The sequence below is a fragment of the Camelus ferus genome, chromosome 16 (assembly GCF_009834535.1).
Source record: "Camelus ferus isolate YT-003-E chromosome 16, BCGSAC_Cfer_1.0, whole genome shotgun sequence".
In the NCBI taxonomy this organism is placed as follows: Eukaryota; Metazoa; Chordata; class Mammalia; order Artiodactyla; family Camelidae; genus Camelus; species Camelus ferus.
This window is the reverse complement of record NC_045711.1, coordinates 43,252,128-43,269,651: the sequence shown is the minus strand read 5'-3', so window position 1 is coordinate 43,269,651 and position 17,524 is coordinate 43,252,128. Positions and strand designations below refer to the sequence as shown.

Sequence of the window (17,524 nt, the reverse complement as noted above, 5' to 3'; positions counted from 1 at the left end):
TCATCAATAGTAAAGTGACTGACTGACCAAGTGCCCTGTGAGTGGCCGATATCCTTCTCGTCACAGTGACAGACCTGAAATTTGAACCCTTTCCAGACACCCCAGCAGACAAAACAACACAAGCTGAGAAGCAATCCATTTATAGATGTCAACCCAGCTGCTGTATTTGACAGATTATTTTTTATATCCTCGAGACATACCTTGTTTTCATTGAAATACACCTTAAAATGTTTTGTTTCCTTTTGCCGGGTTGCATGAGTTGTGATAATTGGTAAGAGTGTCCGTCATAGTCAAGAGATTTAGACCATGCACTGAGAGCTAGCCATAGTATTTTTATTTTTAGTGAGATTGCCAGGGACCTTAGCAGAGAGGAAGCCTTTATATGGGAGGGTGTTGGATTGTTTCTACCGTTCTCTTATTCCAAGCAGGTAGAGCCACTGAGTGACTTGACGTGATCAAATTCAGTTAGTAAAAACTTTTAAATAGAACCCAGGTATCTACTATCTCTTTAAAATCTTTCTCTTGCTTTTTAAATGGGCAGCGGATCACATGGTCCCCTTGCAACAGGTAAAGATTTCTGACCGCCCTCTCTGTTTTCTTGATACCTTGTTTGTGGCCTTCTGTGTTCCCCTTGTGTCCAGGGGATCAGGTGTAATTAGACTATGAGAAGGGGAAGAGGAACACCTGCACTGGGCTCTCTCTCAGGTGTTAGCCTGTCTGAATCCCGGGCCCCTCCTGAAATGCTGTGCTTCCTCCAATGTCCCCATTCTCATTGACAGGAGCATCGTGGTCTGCTCAGTTGTGGTTGTAAGAAACCTTGGCCCCTCCCTTTCTCACCTCTCACATCCCATCTGAGTCATCCTATCTAATCGATTCTGCTTCTGCTGTTCAAGCCTGTCCCCATCTCCATTTCTTCACTGCTCCATCCTGTCCAAAGCCCCAGTCACCCCTTGGCGGGGCTAATGCAGTAGCCTCCTGCCTGCTCCACCACCAGGCACTCAATCCTTTCCACCCTGTGGTCAGAGGGGGCTTGCAGAAAAGCAGATGTAATCAATGCTTCCACCTCTGCCCTGGCGATAAAGTCCCAAAGCCCTATAACATGCCTGCCAGCCTTGCACACTCTAGCCTCCCCTCTCACACTTCTGACATCACTCTCGCCTTACTCTCTCTGCTGTGATGTGGGCACGTTGTCCCGCTCTGGATTCCTCCAGCACGTGTCCCCTCCCTCCACCCGCGTGGTGCACCTGCTCTTGCCTCTTCCCAGAGCCCCCGTTTAATGCCGGCCTTCTCATTACCCTGCATTGGAGCAGAGACAGGTCTGCCTGCTCGTTCCTGTACCCAGGGCTCCCACCACAGTGCTAGGAACATGGGCACTAAAAACTATTTATTGAATGAATGAACGAATGAATGTAAATAAAATTCAAAACGGCAGCGAGAAAATTTTAAATTGATATTTCTCTACATGCCTTACTATATAATCGAAATGTGTTTTGAAAAAGGAATCATTGGAGAGGGGGTGGGTATAGCTCAGTGGTAGAGCACATGCTTAGCATGCACGAGGTCCTGGGTTCAATCCCCAGTACCTTCACTGACAAATAAATACATAAAAATAAATAAAATTTAAAAGTCAAGGTCCCCTCCCCCCCAAGATATTAAGTAACAAAATAGTATTTAAAAAGTAATCATTATCTTATAAAGTATATATAAAAAGCAAATGATTTCCATTGGAAAGAAAGGAAGGAAGAAAGAGAGGAAGAGAGAAGGAAGGGGTGAAGTAATTCAGCCAGGCGTCTCCCGAGCACACTTTGTGGTTTGACTACCTTTTGTGTTGCTCAAGTGAAGAGATGTTGCTCTGGAGGAGAGAACCAGGAGATGAAGTCAGGAAGTCAGTAAAACCACTGCCAGTGGCCCTAGCTGGTTTCCTATGTCCTATGAAAAGCCAGGACATTTTTCACGGAGGGGTTTTGGCTTGAGAGGGTCCGTCCTAGAAGAATGCTTTCCGGACATGATGGCACGCCGGGTCATGACTCATCATGCTAACAGAAGTGACCCTTGCCTGGGGATAAACACAGCACAACACAGATGCAGCGTGTGGGACAATGGGACCTGAGTGGAGGAAGGACGCTTCCTGCCATTCACTGGGCTTGCAGGACTGCTTGTGGTAAAAAAAAAAGGGGGGTGGTACCTCGTGTTACTGCACTCTTACCACGTGCTGAGAGTGCGCTGAGGGGTCCACGAGTGGAGTCTCATTTCTTATCGCAGTCCGGTGAGGTCGATACTAGCTAGCATCGTCCCACCTTTTAGATGAAGAACCTCCCCAGCAGAGAGGTTATTTAGATCACTGGCGTTGGCTGGTAGAGCTAGTTGGTGCTAAACTGACGTCAGGTCACAGCATGCACTTTCTTAATGCACCCTTTCCTGTGCTGAGAGGGCCCAGGGTGGTCCTTGTGCTGTGCTTGGGAGCCGTGGTGGTGCTCCTTCTCAAGTGTTCTCTTCCATGGCTTGACTGTGTTAATACAGAGTTAAAATAGAGCGTCCTGGACCAGATGCTCTTAAGGTGGTGTAAACCAAGAGATTCCTCGAGTTACCTTGTATGGAGGTTATGTAATCGCAGACATAATTTAAATGTCAAGTAACCTAATTTTTAGGGTGCCTCCTAAAGCTGGATTAGGTACCCTTTCTCTGAGTTTCCATAGCATCCTTTCTATGTTGTTATTGCCTTTAATCTTTTCTGAAACAGCATGGTTGTGTGTGTGTGTGTGTGTGTGTGAGAGAGAGAGAGAGAGGGAGGGAGAGGGAGGGAGGGTGGGAGCAAGAAGAGAATGGTTAAAAAAAATATGTAATTTTTAAACGCTCTGTCATTGTGCTTTACTACATGACATTGTGTTTATGTAAAGCTTTTAGGACAATAATGCCATTCCTTATTCTTCTTTGTAACTCAGGCTCTTGGCACAGTGCCCGGCACATGGCGCCTGTTAGTTACTCAAATGTTTACAAATGTGCACAGTCTGTAACTAGCAGAGCAGGATTCAAACCCAGGGCCCCAGGACTGTGTGTGACTCTGAAGCTCGCCATCATTCCAGGGTAGTCCCTGCCTGTCTGAGAAACACACTGTCTAACCCAGGGCATAAAATGAATTGACTCCATCACCTGGGGACCGTGATTTTGCCAGAAGCAGAAACAAAGGTGCCTTCCCCCTTGGGAGAAAGTCTTATCTGAGACCTGGGGAAGGTGGGTTACATGTTGTTGGAAGTTGGCAGTAAGCTAATGAGCGTTGCATAAATTTGGCATACCAGTAAGGAGAGGGTCAAAGTTTTGTGTATTTTGAAAATGAAACTGCAGTATAGGCTGTCCTTTCGAAATGGGCCGGGATCGTTGGTTAAAAAAACCCACACGAAGGAAAACAGAAACCCTCATACATTGTGCGTGAAAGTGTAAATTGCTGCAACCTCTTCGAAGAATAATTTGGCAATAACTAATTTAAAATAAGTTTAAAATGCACGTGTCCTTTGAACCAGCAGTTTCAGTTCTATAAATGTGTTCTACAGTTATATGTACACATATGCACAAAGAAATATATGCCATTATATTTATAATTGCATTGCTCATAGTAACAAACAGTTGGTGACCTGAATGTCCAGTAGGGACTGATTAAATATATTATTGTATATTCACCTGCAAAATGAAATATTATTGCAGGCATTAAAAAATGAGGCTTTTCTCTGTTTACTTACATGAAACCATTGCCAAGATATATATACTTTTTTTTTTTAATTAGAGAAAAAGAGTCATTCATGGAAAAAGCTGCATGTATGTGTGTATGCGTAAACTGTTTCTAGAATAAATCACAGGAAACCAGTGGCAGTGGTTACCTCTGATGAGGGAGGCTGTGGGAAAAATGAAATACTTTTTACTACCGATTCATTGATATCTTTTGAATCTTTTACTTAGAGTCTGTGTTGCCTATTAAAAATTAACAAGTTAATAAAAATTTAAACCAACTTTATCAGGAAGCTTGAAAGTAGGATTTTTTTACTAGCAACTTTTGACTTTGATATAATTTCAAATTTACAGAAAAATTACAAGAATACTACGAGAAACTTCCTAGGAGTGTGCCTTGCGTTTGAGTCATTAAGTCTCTTCTGAGCTGGAATATTACTCAGCCTTTGTCTGTTTTCTTGACTGTGGGATTTTCCCGTTATTTCGTCCACTCTCCTTCAATTGAGGTTTGTTTTCTGTTTCCTCCTGATTAGATTCAGGATATATGTTTTCGGCAGGTGCCACAGGAGTGATTGTTGTGCTTTCTCTGCGTCCTACCAGGGTTCTCAGCCCTGAGGATGCGAGAGATGACGACACTCCTTCAGGGCCCACATAGAAGCTTTCAGGTCATTTCATGGCTCTTGAGCTGGGAGTTTGAACCCCTGAGATCATCCTTTTCATTCACCACTTTGTCCGGCAACATTAGGCCAGCCCACCAGCCAACTTCTTGTTACATACTTGTTACTTCTCCAAGAATGTCTGAAATTATCATGTACATAGTTGCCCAGCTCCTTGTTGCTTATAAGAGGTTAATTAGAGTGTCCAGTGGGGATATTTACGTATCTCTATGGCCAGACCACACCATGGACCATCAGTGCTGTCTTTACTCCTGGAAATAGAGTCATTGGTGGCTTTAAATCTAATCATATTTGATAACCAATTCCAGAACCCCCCAAGACCCAGTTCAGAAAACTCATCCTTAAAATCCTGTTCCTCTGGAACCACTCTTGGTACCAAAATTTGTGTTAGTTTGAGTTGCCCAGAGAAATAGGACCAACAGGGTGTGTGTGTGTGTGTGTGTGTGTGTGTGTGTGTGTGTGTGTGTGTGTAAGAGGTTTTTGGCTTACACAGCTACGGAGACTGAGAAGTGCAAGCAGGAGACCCAGGAGAACCGATGATGTGAGTTCTAGTCTCAGTCTGTGTACGAAGGCAGAAGACCCATGTCCCAGCTCAAAGATAGTCAGGCAGAAAGAATTCTTTCTTACCCTTTTATTCTAATTGTGCCTTCGATGGATTGGATGAGGCCCACACATTGGGGAGAGCACTCTGCTTTGCTCACTCTGCTAATTCTAATGTAATCTCAACCCAAAACACCCTCACAGACACCCAAAATGATGTTTAACCAGACGTCTCGCCCCCTTTGCCAGACACCTTGACGCATCAAATTAACCATCACAGACACATATGTTGGTTTGTTTCAATATTGGGGCTATTAATTTTGATCAGTTGGTGTAAGTGGTTACAAACTTTCTCCAGTGTAAAATTATTATCTTTCCCATTTGTAATTAATAAGTAACTTGCGGGAGATCCTTTGAAGCTGTGTAAATGTCCTCTTCCTTGTCACGCTTTCAACTCCAAGTTTTAGTATGCACTGATGATTTTCTAATTCACATCATTCCTGCTGTATTTCTTAGGGGACATTCCACTCTAAGAAATAGCTTTTCCTTCTCTTTTATTATTCCCCCTTTTTTTTTATATCAGTGTGGACTCACAGGTTCTTATTTTATTCAAAGGATTATAATGTCACAGACATTCCTTATTTTAATGCTCATGTGGTCCCAGATTTGGCCAGGAGCCCTTTCAAAGCTGGTTCCTCTGTCCCTGTCATGCTTTGAAGTACTTCGCTGCTTTCTGACTCAACAAGCTGTTCCAGGCTCATCTATTTTCCCTGTCCCAGCTCAACTTTTCTTTAAGGAGCGCTGGGTCCTTTGAGTTAAGAAGAACAGTATTTGCAGGCCAGCTTCTGGGTGCCATTGCTTCTAAGCTCTCTCAGCAGACAGAGCTAGGAAATGCTTGTGCACATACTTCTCTCTCCACCCCACCCTCCCTTCATCCCCCTGGACCATGCATTTGTACTGATACCTCCAATTCCAAGTCAGCTCTACGTGTTTTGCAACTTCCTTCTCTAACAGTGAAAAACCTATCTCAGAGGGTGAGTCAGAGTACGTATCATTCAATTGTATTTTCCTGGAATAAAAATTATTATTTGTATCTGGATTATGTGAAGTTGCCCACATGAAGGGAAAGATGATTTTGTGTTGAGACAGGGGGATATGGCCCATCTTTTAGAAACCAGGTGACATTTGGCTGTACTTAACCCACCCTCTTCATTTTTGGAAGTCACAAGGAAATAAGAGAAATGAAACTAAGTACATATATAGAAAAAAATGGTAATGACAGTAGGCGATTTCAAGTTTTCCACACCTGGATTTTCTCTATAAGTAGAATGCAAAACCACTTTCTGAGAGAGTAGAGGTGGGCTAAAGGAATTCATTCATTCATTCCTTTATTTTTTCATTCATCCAACAGTTAAGCATCCCCTATAAGTTCCAGGATCATATTGCCTGCTGAAGATAAAGCAGTGATCAAGACATAGTCTCTACTCCCTTGGAGACAGATAGTAAACAAGTAAACAAGATATTACTTGTAGCAAATACTGTAAAGGAAACAAAGAAGTGTGGGAGGGTCGGGGATGGGGGCAGTTCAGTCAGTGCACACAGTGATTGGCATGAGATGAGCCAGTATCTGGACGTCAGGTTGGCCTGACTTTGTAGTTTCCCATTGAAAAGACTAAAGATGGGAATGAGCAGTTAGATATATATTTTAAGATCATGCCTCCTGCTATATGGAGATTGAAAGAGGTCAGACCAATTAAGGCGATACCCTTGACGGGGAAGGTGCCTGTGACTTCGTATTCTTGCTAACATTGTTCACAATAAAACGCTTTATCTGTAGGTGAAAAATTGTATCATAGTGTTGATTTGACTTGCTTTTCCTTCCAGTGGCATTGCAACATGTTTTCATGGCATTTATTTTGGTATAACTCATTGCATCAGTTTCCTCGAGTTGCTGTAACAAATTACCACAAACTGGGTGGCTTGAGATGACAGACAATCACTGTCTCACGGTTGTGAAGACTAGAGATCCGAAATTAAGGTGTCCACTGGCCACACTTCCTTTGAAACCTGTAGAGGAGAAATCCTCCCCTGCCTCTTCCTAGCATCCAGGGGTGACCAGCAACCCTTGACGCTCCTTGTCGTGTAGCTGCATCTGCCTGTCATCACATGGCGTCCTCCCTGTCTGTCTTCACAAGGCCTTGTCCTCTTCTCGGAAGGACACCAGTCATGCTGTTTTCGGGTCCACCTAATGACAATCATCCTAATTACGTCTGCAAAAATCCCACTTCCAAATAAGGTCACCTCCACAGGGACCAGGGGTTAGGACTTCAGCAAGTCTTTTGGGGGGGAACACAGTTCCAGCTGTCACACGAATAATCTCTCTTATGTTTTTCCAGGTGGCTAGCCCATTTTCCAACACTGTTTATTAACTTTTATTATTGGTATTAGCTGTTTTGAAATGTCACCATTATTATGTGCTAAAGCGTTCAGGAACACCAATTATGTGATCTCCATCGTCTTCCACTTCTATAATTTCCTTCTTTCTACCTTAATTTTGTTCCCCATTTCATTTTGCTTACTTTTCTCCACCTTTTCACTTGCTCCTGTCTTTTCAGCAGCATCCATTTCCCATTTAATGTCTTTTAATGTGACCTTCATTTCTGTGGGGGTTTTCCTTGAGCTCTTTTAGTTTCTCATCTCCTTTTTTTTTAAAAAAAGTAAATAGTTTTTAAATATGATTTCTCTTTTTAAAAACCAATATTTCCTTTGATCTCTTGGTTTATGGGGCTATATTTTCTTTACATTCTTTGCTTTCATGCAGAAATATTTTATCATCATTTTTTTCCTTTATGCACCTTTTCTTCCCGTGGGTATGCTTTTGTCAGTTAGACTCTGCCTATTTTTTTCCTGTAACATCTTTTCATGGGCCTCATTCTGGTTCACTTTTGATTCTTGCCATCTCTGAATAGGCGTGTTCCATTCTGAGCTGGTTAGTTGTTGAAAGAAAAGTGTGCAGAATGGCCATCAGATCACCAAGGCTGGGATCTGTCACTTCTGGACCCTTTCTCACTAACACGCCGCCCTGAAATGGCCAGAGCTTTGCCTGACTAGCAAGCAAGTCCCACACGTGTGCCGTGAGACTCCCGGGAGGTGAGTTAGTATCAGCTGCAGAGCAGTCGGCTGCTTTTTTGGTAAAAATGTAACTTCTACTTTTTTTTGGTGCCTCGCCGCTCTGACAGCCTGCTTTTTTCGTAAAAATGTAACTTCTACTCATTTCTTCATTTAGCTCTGTCTTGCAACTATTCTGAAGCATCACTTCGTTCTGCAGACCCCTGCCTTCCAAGACCCTGCCGTTATTACCCAAAGGTTGTTGGCTTGGCCCCTCGGGAACCATAGCCTGCTTCCAGAGAGCGTGGTCCAGCCTCTGGGCTTTGCAGAGGCACGCGCCCGCTCTGAGCAGCCTCCCTCAGCGAGGTCTGGTTTTCTGACACTTCACAGCCTTGCTTCAGAGATGGTGTTTCAGCGTTGTAGCTAGTTTTCTGTTTCCTAAGAGGCAACATTTTCTTTTCTGGGTTTGTTTTGGCTTGTTGATTTTCAGAAGGTAGAGGAGGGCCAAGAGATCTTTACTCCCTCCTCCTCAGATGGGCATCCTTACATGGTATTCGAAGCTGATGCTGGACCTAACCCGGGAGAACTTGAGTGTTTAGAGATCACTGGGAAGAAGTAGATGACACAGGGGGCTGAGGAGGAAAACCCAGAGAATGTGGCCTCCCGGAAGCCAAGAGAAGAGCGTGTGGAGGAAATGGGAGTTCCGGTCAAGTGCTGCTGGGGCACCAGCTAAGATGAGGTCAGACAGCCATCGGTGAATGTAGCAGTGTCACTGGGGACTCACTTTGGGAAGTTTGATCAAGGTTTGCTGAAGTGCTGGGGTGGAACCCAGGCTGGAGCTGCTTGAGGAGATAACAGAAAACAGCCTGTGTGGGTGAACACCTCTCCTGAGAGTTATAAACATTCATAGCAACTTAAAATTTCGTTTGCATTGGAAAGGAAAATAGGCCACATCAATGCGGTTAAGCATCAGCTATTTGAAAATGTATGTTCTTGTGAAATAAGTAATATTTATTCATGAATAAAAATTTTATTAAATACACAGTAGACCGTTCACAGAGAATTTTCCTTCTGATGGTAATTGATTCCGTATAGTTGAAGAAGTCAGTCGAGGATGACACTGCATTCTGTTAGAGGGGGAACTTAGCATCCTCGAGAGTACATTTGAAATCTCATCATCAGAAGTAAATTCCTCCTCCTTTCGCACAGCTCAAAAGTTAAATGTACTTTTGACCCTCGTGTTCAGTAAGTGTTCGAATTCTGCCCAGTTTCCCTTTGAAACAACTCAAATATTTCTTTCCCTCATTTCCACTGAGGCAGGTCTTACTGATCTCCATAGCTGGAAAAGGCTTCACTTTTTCCCTTGTTTCCAGTTGCATCAAATTTAGACTGTCTCAGCCTGGCTTTCAAAGCCTGTCATATCAGGAAATAATCTAAATGTCCATGAATGGTTAAAGATGATGTGAGACACACACACACACACACACACACACACACACACACACACACACACACACACACACACACAATGGAATACTATCAGCCATAGAAAAGAAGGAAATCTTGCCTTTTATGAAATAAGGACATTATGGTAAGTGAGATAAAAGAAAAAAAAAACAAATATTGTAAATCTCATATATATGTGGAATCTTAAAAAACAAAAACCAAACACCTCCAAACTCATAGATACATACAGATTGGTGGTTGCCAAAGGTGGGGGTTGGGGTGGGGAGGAAACAGGTGAAGGGAGGCAAAAGGTACAAACTTCCAGTCATAAAATAAACAAGTCATGGGAGTGCAATGTGCAGCGTGGTGACTGTGGGTAACAGTACTGTGTTGCGTATTTGAAAGCTGCTGAGAGAGTAGACCTTAAATCTTCTCATCACAAGAGAAAAGTCTGTAACTCTGTATAGTGACAGATGTTAACTAGACTTACCCTGGTGACCATTTCACAGTGTGTACAAATACCGAATCACTGTATTGTACAGGTGAAACATATAGTGTTGTATGTAAATTAGACCTCATTTTTTTTTTTAAAGCCTATGGTATCATATCAAATCTGACTCCCTCCTACTTACCCAACTGTACCCTGGCATTCATTCCCTAATACAAGTTTTCTACTCTAAGCCACCCTCCTTCCCATACTTCTAATCCTGCCACATGGTTCTTGCTTAAGTTCTTGCTTAAGTTCACGTTAAGTTCATGTTCACAATTAGTGCTTCATTTCTTTAGTGCTGTTTTGTGTGCGTGTCCCCACCCCAGGATCGTACTTCTCTGTCCAGTTGCGCACACAGTCTGCCCGTGTCTGATTTGAGGGAGCTGCGTATGTCTTGACTTCCTGTTGTAGGCAATCTTTTTGTTTGTTTGTTTGGTTTATGAGGGACAGGTAATTGGGTTTATTTATTTATTTATTTATTTACATTTGGAGGAGGTACTGGGGATTGAACTCAGGGCCTTGTGCCTGCTAAGCATGCGCCCTACCTCTTGAGCTATACCTTCCCCCCATAGGCAATCTTTTATATAAGCACATGTGCAAATCAACGAGGCTATGTTTTTTTAAATAAATGTTTCAGAACTCATGTACAAAAGACTATTGTTCTCCAAAGGCGTAACCTTTGTATTTTCTCCATTGCTACTCGTTAATTCATAGACTTTTTAGAACCTCTTTGTTTCATTATTCAGAAGTCAGTGAAAATATCCAGCCCATTTAATAAATATTTTAAATAAACTCCTTAAATAATTTAAGTTTTAAAAATCAATTGCTGTTAAGCTATTTTCACTATTTGGAAAGTTTCAAAGGGAAAACAGAAAATCTGAACAGAGCAAAAACCATAATCCTAGTGTTGGAGGTGGGGTGGCAAGAATGGCTTCCTGGAGGGGCTGCTGCTTTAGGCTTCTGAAGAAGGAATGGGAATCTGCCCCACAGATGGGGGCGGGAAGAGGCAGGGTGGGGAGGGTATTCCAGGCAGAACGGACCCCAGGGGCGAACCAGGAAGGCCTGGTGGTCTGGGGAACTGGAGGTAGCTCATTAATGTGAAGGCGAGAGTGACAAGGGCTTGGGGGGAGACCGGGGAGGGGCAGAGTTCTGAAGGCTGGAAGTGTTGTGGGGAGCTAGCAGAGTCAAGTGAGGAGAAATGTGGCAGCCACAACACACGGGGCCTGTGTGTGCTGCTGTCCAGTATGTGTATTTCCCTCCTGGGCTCTACGTCCCATGGAGTTTGTCGTGAGAATCTTCGCCCTCCTGGTACCTGCTTTCATGATCTTACCTATCACACCATCTTGTTATTATTTATTTACAACACCTCCCTGTTCCTTATTCCTTTTTAAAATTTTTTGAAACTTTTATTTTTGCATAATTTCTGTACGGCAAACTATACATATTTCAGATGTACAACTTGATGGATTTTGATAGCTATATACACGTATGAAGCTACCACCACAATCAAGGTACCTAACATTTCCATCACTCCCCAGGCATGGTGCAAATTTTGAACTCCCAATTTATCCCTTCCCACTCCCTTTACCCCCTGGTAACCATAAGTTTGTTCTCTATGTCTGCAAGTCTGTTTCTGTTTTGTAAATAAGTTCATTTGTGTCTTTTTTTTTTTTTTTTTAAGATTCCACATATAAGCACTATCATATGGCACTTTTTCTCTTTGTGGCTTACTTCACTTAAAATGACGATCTCCAGGTCCATCCATGTTGCCGCAAATGGCTTTCTTTTTTAATGGCTGAGTAGTATTCATTGTGTAAATATACCACAAGTTCTTTATCCGGTCATCTGTTTCCATGTCTTGGCTGTTGTAAATACTGCTGCTGTGAACATTGGGGTTTATGTGTCTTTTTGAATTATATTTTTCTTCGGATGTATGCCCAGGAATGGGAATTGCTGGATAACATGGTAAATCTATTTTTAGTTTTCTGAGGAATCTCCATACTGTCCTCCATAGTGGCTGCACCAATTTACATTCCCACCAACAGTGTAGGAGGGTTTCTTTCTTTCTTAATTCCCAGGATCAGACCCAGAGTCTGTCACAAAGCAGATATTGAATGATGAATTATAAAACGTATGAAGTATTTCAAATATGCGGAATGAACGGTAAGTTTGTCATAAAAGGTTTGCACACAGAGGTCGTAGGAGTGCCTGCCTTGGTCTGTCGTAAGAGATGGTATCAGTCCGTTGGTCATCTAGGATAGGATGTTTACTGCCATTCCTCCTGGAGGCTAAGCAAACAGGTAAATTACTTTAGTGCTTCACACCCTGAGGCTTTCCAAAGCAAACAGAAACCTTGGGTTGGCGTTAAGGTGTCTGCTGGCACCATCTACTGGTGGTTTTAAGGCCTAACCAAATTGAAAGTTTCATCTTTAACAAGCAGACTTTTCTGAAGCGCTGTGTATTTTATCCAGCCTTTGCCAGTGCCCTCAAGTCCATAGCCACACATTAGATGGCTTTATACATAGAGTTTTACAAACATGATGCTTAGACATTTCGATAAACAAAGTATTCTATTTGAAATACAGTGGAATTTCAGAGAGTTACACGGTTGGGCAGACCTGGAATCTTAGAACAACATTCTAATCTCAGATGTTATATTTGCTGTCTCTTAGTCACAGAGTTCCAGACTCATGAGGTAATTTTTTTTTCCCCTAACATCGCCTTCTCTTTATTTGTTCTGTTTGCAGTGTTTTTTAAACTAAGGAATTTTGTCCTTTCAGTTCTCATCTTTGAAGATGAGAACACGTCCTTCAGATCGGCAGGTTAAGCCACAAAGGCTTGGGCGGTGACTCTTAGCTGCTGCGTCTTTTTGTGGGTCTTTGAACATTAGTTACGTAGACATTTTGCTTGTGACTTGTGTTCATTTGACAGCTGAGGCAGGAAATCGGATCATGATCGTTGCATTAATTCCTCGTGGGTAGGGATTATTGTGATTTTAGTAGCAATGCTAATAAAATAAAACCATTTATTAAAAATCTCCTTCATGCAGAACGTAATTGGATGCAGAAGATTAATTGCTTTTTTTTTAAAGTACTTACTCGATGCCAGAGGGAGGGAAGGGTGTAATTACCACCATTTTACAGGAGAAGGAGCTGAAACACATAGAGGTAAAACAGCTTTCACAAAGGCTCACTGCTCTCAAGTTTGTAATAGGAGCCTTCAGACCCAGTGTCAAAGACTCCGGGGTTGGTGTGCTTAGCTACCACATAAGCAAATTTTCTGTCTAACAACAGAAGGGAGGCAGAGGAGAACAACAGAAGAAAAATGCACAGAAAACCTCAGTAACTCTTATTTAAACATAACTACTTGATAAAAATCTTGGCTTTAATTTATTGTTGACATTATCAGCATGTTTATTTCCACTCCCAGTTATAGCTGGTAGCCTTCATTCCAGTGTAGGGGAGGTTTAAGGGTCTCGCCTCTTGGTCTCAAATGCTTTAGTTATTTCTCTGCTGCACTGATCCAACAGCAAGAGAGCTTAGAGACACGGCCGCTTCCATGGACCAGCATTTTCCAGTCTCTGCACTTGTTTCTTTCTGCTCTTGGGAGTGAGCTCTGTCTGCCTGTGCCTCTGCGCAGGTGGAGGGCACTGGGGCAGCCACTGGTGTGGAAACATCCCTTTGGGTGTCGTCCTCACTCCGGTTCATATGTGTTTATATGTGTGAGTTAATGTGTCAATAGTGAATATATGCATGGATTTTCTAAATTTTCCACTGGTATTATTTTTTCTTTGCAAGTATAGACACATGATTTTGCACAATTGCAGTCACATTATTGATACTGTGTGTGGGTTTTTTTTTTAACTCGTTTTTTTTTTTTTCTTAGTTCGTATGACTTTCTTCCAACTGCCCACATGGCCTTCCTCCTCCTCACCGTACTATGTGTTTAAAGGGTACATAAAATATCACATACACTCTTCCGTATTTTTCCACACTCGTGTAATCGTTTGCAAACTATATTTATGCACAGCTATACGTACAACTCATACACAGGGTGGATTTTTAGCCTTTTATATGTGTGAGTGGTGGGATCCTGTTAAACTTTATAAAATACACATACGTTTAAATCAGCTGTCCCATTCCTGGGAATCTGTTTCACAGAAATAAAAGCACTGATTTGTAAGATTGTGTGTCAAGAGTGTTCCCTACATTATTGTTCGTAACAGTGGGAAGAAAGGAGGATGATTGAATAAATAAGGATATATCTGCACCATGAAACTTTAGGCAGTCTTTTTTTTTTTTTTAATGAATTTGATTTTTGCCAGAACTGTCTCCACTAACCATTCTCTCTGGTATGGATTTTGCTGTTTTTATTCTTCTGCTGACATTTTAGTGGGGTTTTAAGAGGGAGAAGAAATAAATGCATTTGGACAATTTTCTTTACCATTGAAAATCTGACTAAATGGATTTCAGGACCTGCTTTAGCTTCTGTATCTTTTCCTCCTAGAGCTCTTAGCTTGCCTTCAATTATTTTAATTTTTCTCCTTCTTATCCTTCTGTATTTTGGACACAGGAAATCTCCAGCCTCCAAAGAATTAAATTCTATCTTCTCTCTTGGCTTTTCACCTCTACTGGTCTTCTCTATGAGCAGCATCTGAAGGGACATAGCCTCAAGGGTTATCTCTAAAAGTAAACTCAGAGGGGGAGGTTGTAGCTCAATTGGTAGAGTGCCTGCTTAGCATGTGTGAGGTCCTGGGTTCAATCCCCAGTACCTCCATTAAGTAAATAAATAAATAAGCCTAATTACCTCTCCACTCAAAATAAATAAGTAAATTAAAAAACAAATAAAAGTGAACTCAAGACAGTGAAATGTTAGTTCAGAAATTGCTCCTGGGATATTTGGTTTTTTTGTTGTTGTTGTTGGAAATAAGAGACTTGTAGGAAAGAGCATTTCTTTATAATAGCACCTGCTTCTTCCTTTTCTCTTGTTTCTGTGCAGATTTGAAAAAGGACGCATCTACACTTTCATTGGAGAAGTCGTTGTTTCCGTGAACCCTTACAAGTTGTTGAACATCTATGGGAGAGACACTATCGAGCAGTATAAAGGCCGTGAGCTGTACGAGAGACCGCCTCATCTTTTTGCCATCGCTGATGCTGCTTACAAGGCCATGAAGAGGCGATCGAAGGACACTTGCATTGTGATATCAGGTACTTAAGGAATCCCCTGTATTTCCAACAGTCAACATGTATTTAACTTATTTGGTACTCAGGGGTCCGCATGATCGATGAGGTCTTTTTTGAAGTTAGAAACGTAAATAATTTTATAGGAAAAAAATGTAAGAAACGTTAAATGCTAAGTTATTTATATTATTTCTGGCCATCCACTAGTTCTTGGTTCATTTAAAAACACTACCTGTTACATTTGGATGGACTTCTGGTTAACTTTGTAGACTAAGCTGACCTGCGAAATGCATCCTCTCATCTCAAACTACTAGATAGAATGTAACAAAAATTATTTTAGATAATAACAGAATGAAACCAGGAAAATGAAATCCTGAGATGCCAGAAATGAAGGATGAACTCAGGTTGGCGAGTGGGAGCTAATATCAAGGGACATAGAGAGACGTAGGGTCCGGAAATAGGCTCTCAGCCCCAGGGCTGGGGACCCGAGCTCTCAAGCCTGCAGGTGGCAGGCCCTGGGCTCCCAAGGACTGGAGCTGAGCTCTCCATGTAAAGCTGAGCTCTTCACGGAATCGTGTGTAGTGAAATGGGGACAAGAACATATCCCCCTCTCAGGATAACCTCTCCCAAACTGTGGGCATTTCTTTTCATGCCAATAATGTCTCACATTTGCATTAGTGGCATTATATTTTTAAAACACTTTTGTGATCTTTATTCCATTTTGCTTATCAGGACACCCCTCTGATTGGTAAGTAGGACAATTGTGTTCCTGCTTCATGGATGTGAACATTGAGGGTCAGGGAGTTAGGCAACTTGACTTAGTGTTAGAGTTGGAGAGCTATGTCCTGGGCCTATATTTTACTAAAACCAATTATGAAGGCGGCATCGCCTGACTGTAAAAGAGGTGGGGGAAGCAATTACGTAAGTGTATGAAGTAAAAGCAGACAGTCACTCTCCCTTGAACACCTTGTCTCTTCCCAAATTCTAGCTGTAACAGCTGTGAACAATAAAGTGTTCATCCTTTGATGCATTTTCTCAGTGTGTGCAAATACGTGTAGCACACGTGCCTGTGTCATTATATTAAAAGGTCTAACTACATCATAGAATTGTATTGTAACCACCATTACAAAACTTTTTTTCCATTTAACAATATAAAGTGGACATCTTTTCATTAGAGCACCGACAGAAGTAGTCCATTCTCTGACCATTGTGTCACGTCCCATTGAGTAGTTGAATCATAGTTTATTTACCCAGTCCTCTGCTAATGGGGTTATTATTTCAGATTTTAGCTATAACACATGGTATAATCTGCAGAAATTCTCTTAAAACCTTTGAAGATTATTACTGGATTATATTAGTATTTTTAGTGTTTCTGTGGTATAAATTTCTACAAGTGGAGTTTGGGGTCACAAGGGATTACCATTTAGAAGTCTGGGTAGATAATTATAAACTCATCCCTTCTGCCCTCCCTGTGTCACCTGTCATGCTTTTTCTGTGACACCGTATGTCTGGAGCTTGTGGCTTTGTTTTACTTTTTCACTAGAATTGCTCTACTTTTCTGAAAGAACTACTCCTTCCCCATAAGGATGAAAAGAAATCCTGCTGTAGAAAACAAGGTTGTGTGAATTTACCCGTGGCCGCTGTCTGTCCCTAGCTTGTTTCTCCTCCGCCAGACTTTTCATAGTCACTGCCAAGTCCTCAGACTTTAGTCTAAGGAATTAGTTTACCACAATTTACCCCCTTGATATGTTTGCTAAGTAAATTCTAATCTGTAATCTGTTATTTTGCTTCCACCCTGGTTTTATGTTTTTCGATATGTTCAGATTTGTTAAAACCAATCCCATATCAAGACAGGGTGAAATAACTCAAAAAAAAAAAAAAGCAAACAGTGAAATGTAAGGGGTTTCCCATGAATAACTAACATCAGAATTCGAAATTGTTCTGTTTAAAAATTAGCTCACTGTCGATGCCATTTGTAACGGTGGGCCTTGCACGATTTCGCCCCCAGGGGAGAGCGGAGCTGGTAAAACGGAAGCCAGTAAGTACATCATGCAGTACATCGCGGCCATCACCAACCCCAGCCAGCGAGCGGAGATCGAGAGGTAAGTGCCGGCTGACGAGCGGGAGAAGGTCCCGTTGGAGCTTCACGTCCTGTGCGGACGTGACTGGGTTAGGCCTAACGTCTCGTGCACATCGACCACTAATGGCTGATTCACTCCTTTGATTCTCTGTCCCTGTGCTTGGATTTATGTGACTCTATTTCCATGTTTGTTTTTAATAGAAAAATACTACTATGATAAGCTTTACCTAAATATAAAACAAAATTATGCTGGAACAGGCCAAAGTGTCCTCATTCTAGTCTG

General features: G+C 41.9%; 1 protein-coding gene across 2 annotated transcripts in view; it reads left to right on the top strand.

Moving 5' to 3' along the window:
• The window catches only part of MYO1D (myosin ID), a 304,232-nt gene that overhangs the window by 69,938 nt on the left and 216,770 nt on the right, over positions 1-17,524 (top strand). For both annotated transcript variants that reach the window (XM_032457713.1, XM_032457714.1), the window contains exons 2-3: positions 14,980-15,188; positions 17,170-17,263. In XM_032457713.1, the coding sequence (XP_032313604.1) occupies positions 14,980-15,188; positions 17,170-17,263 (303 nt within the window). The remainder of the gene's footprint in view (positions 1-14,979; positions 15,189-17,169; positions 17,264-17,524) is intronic.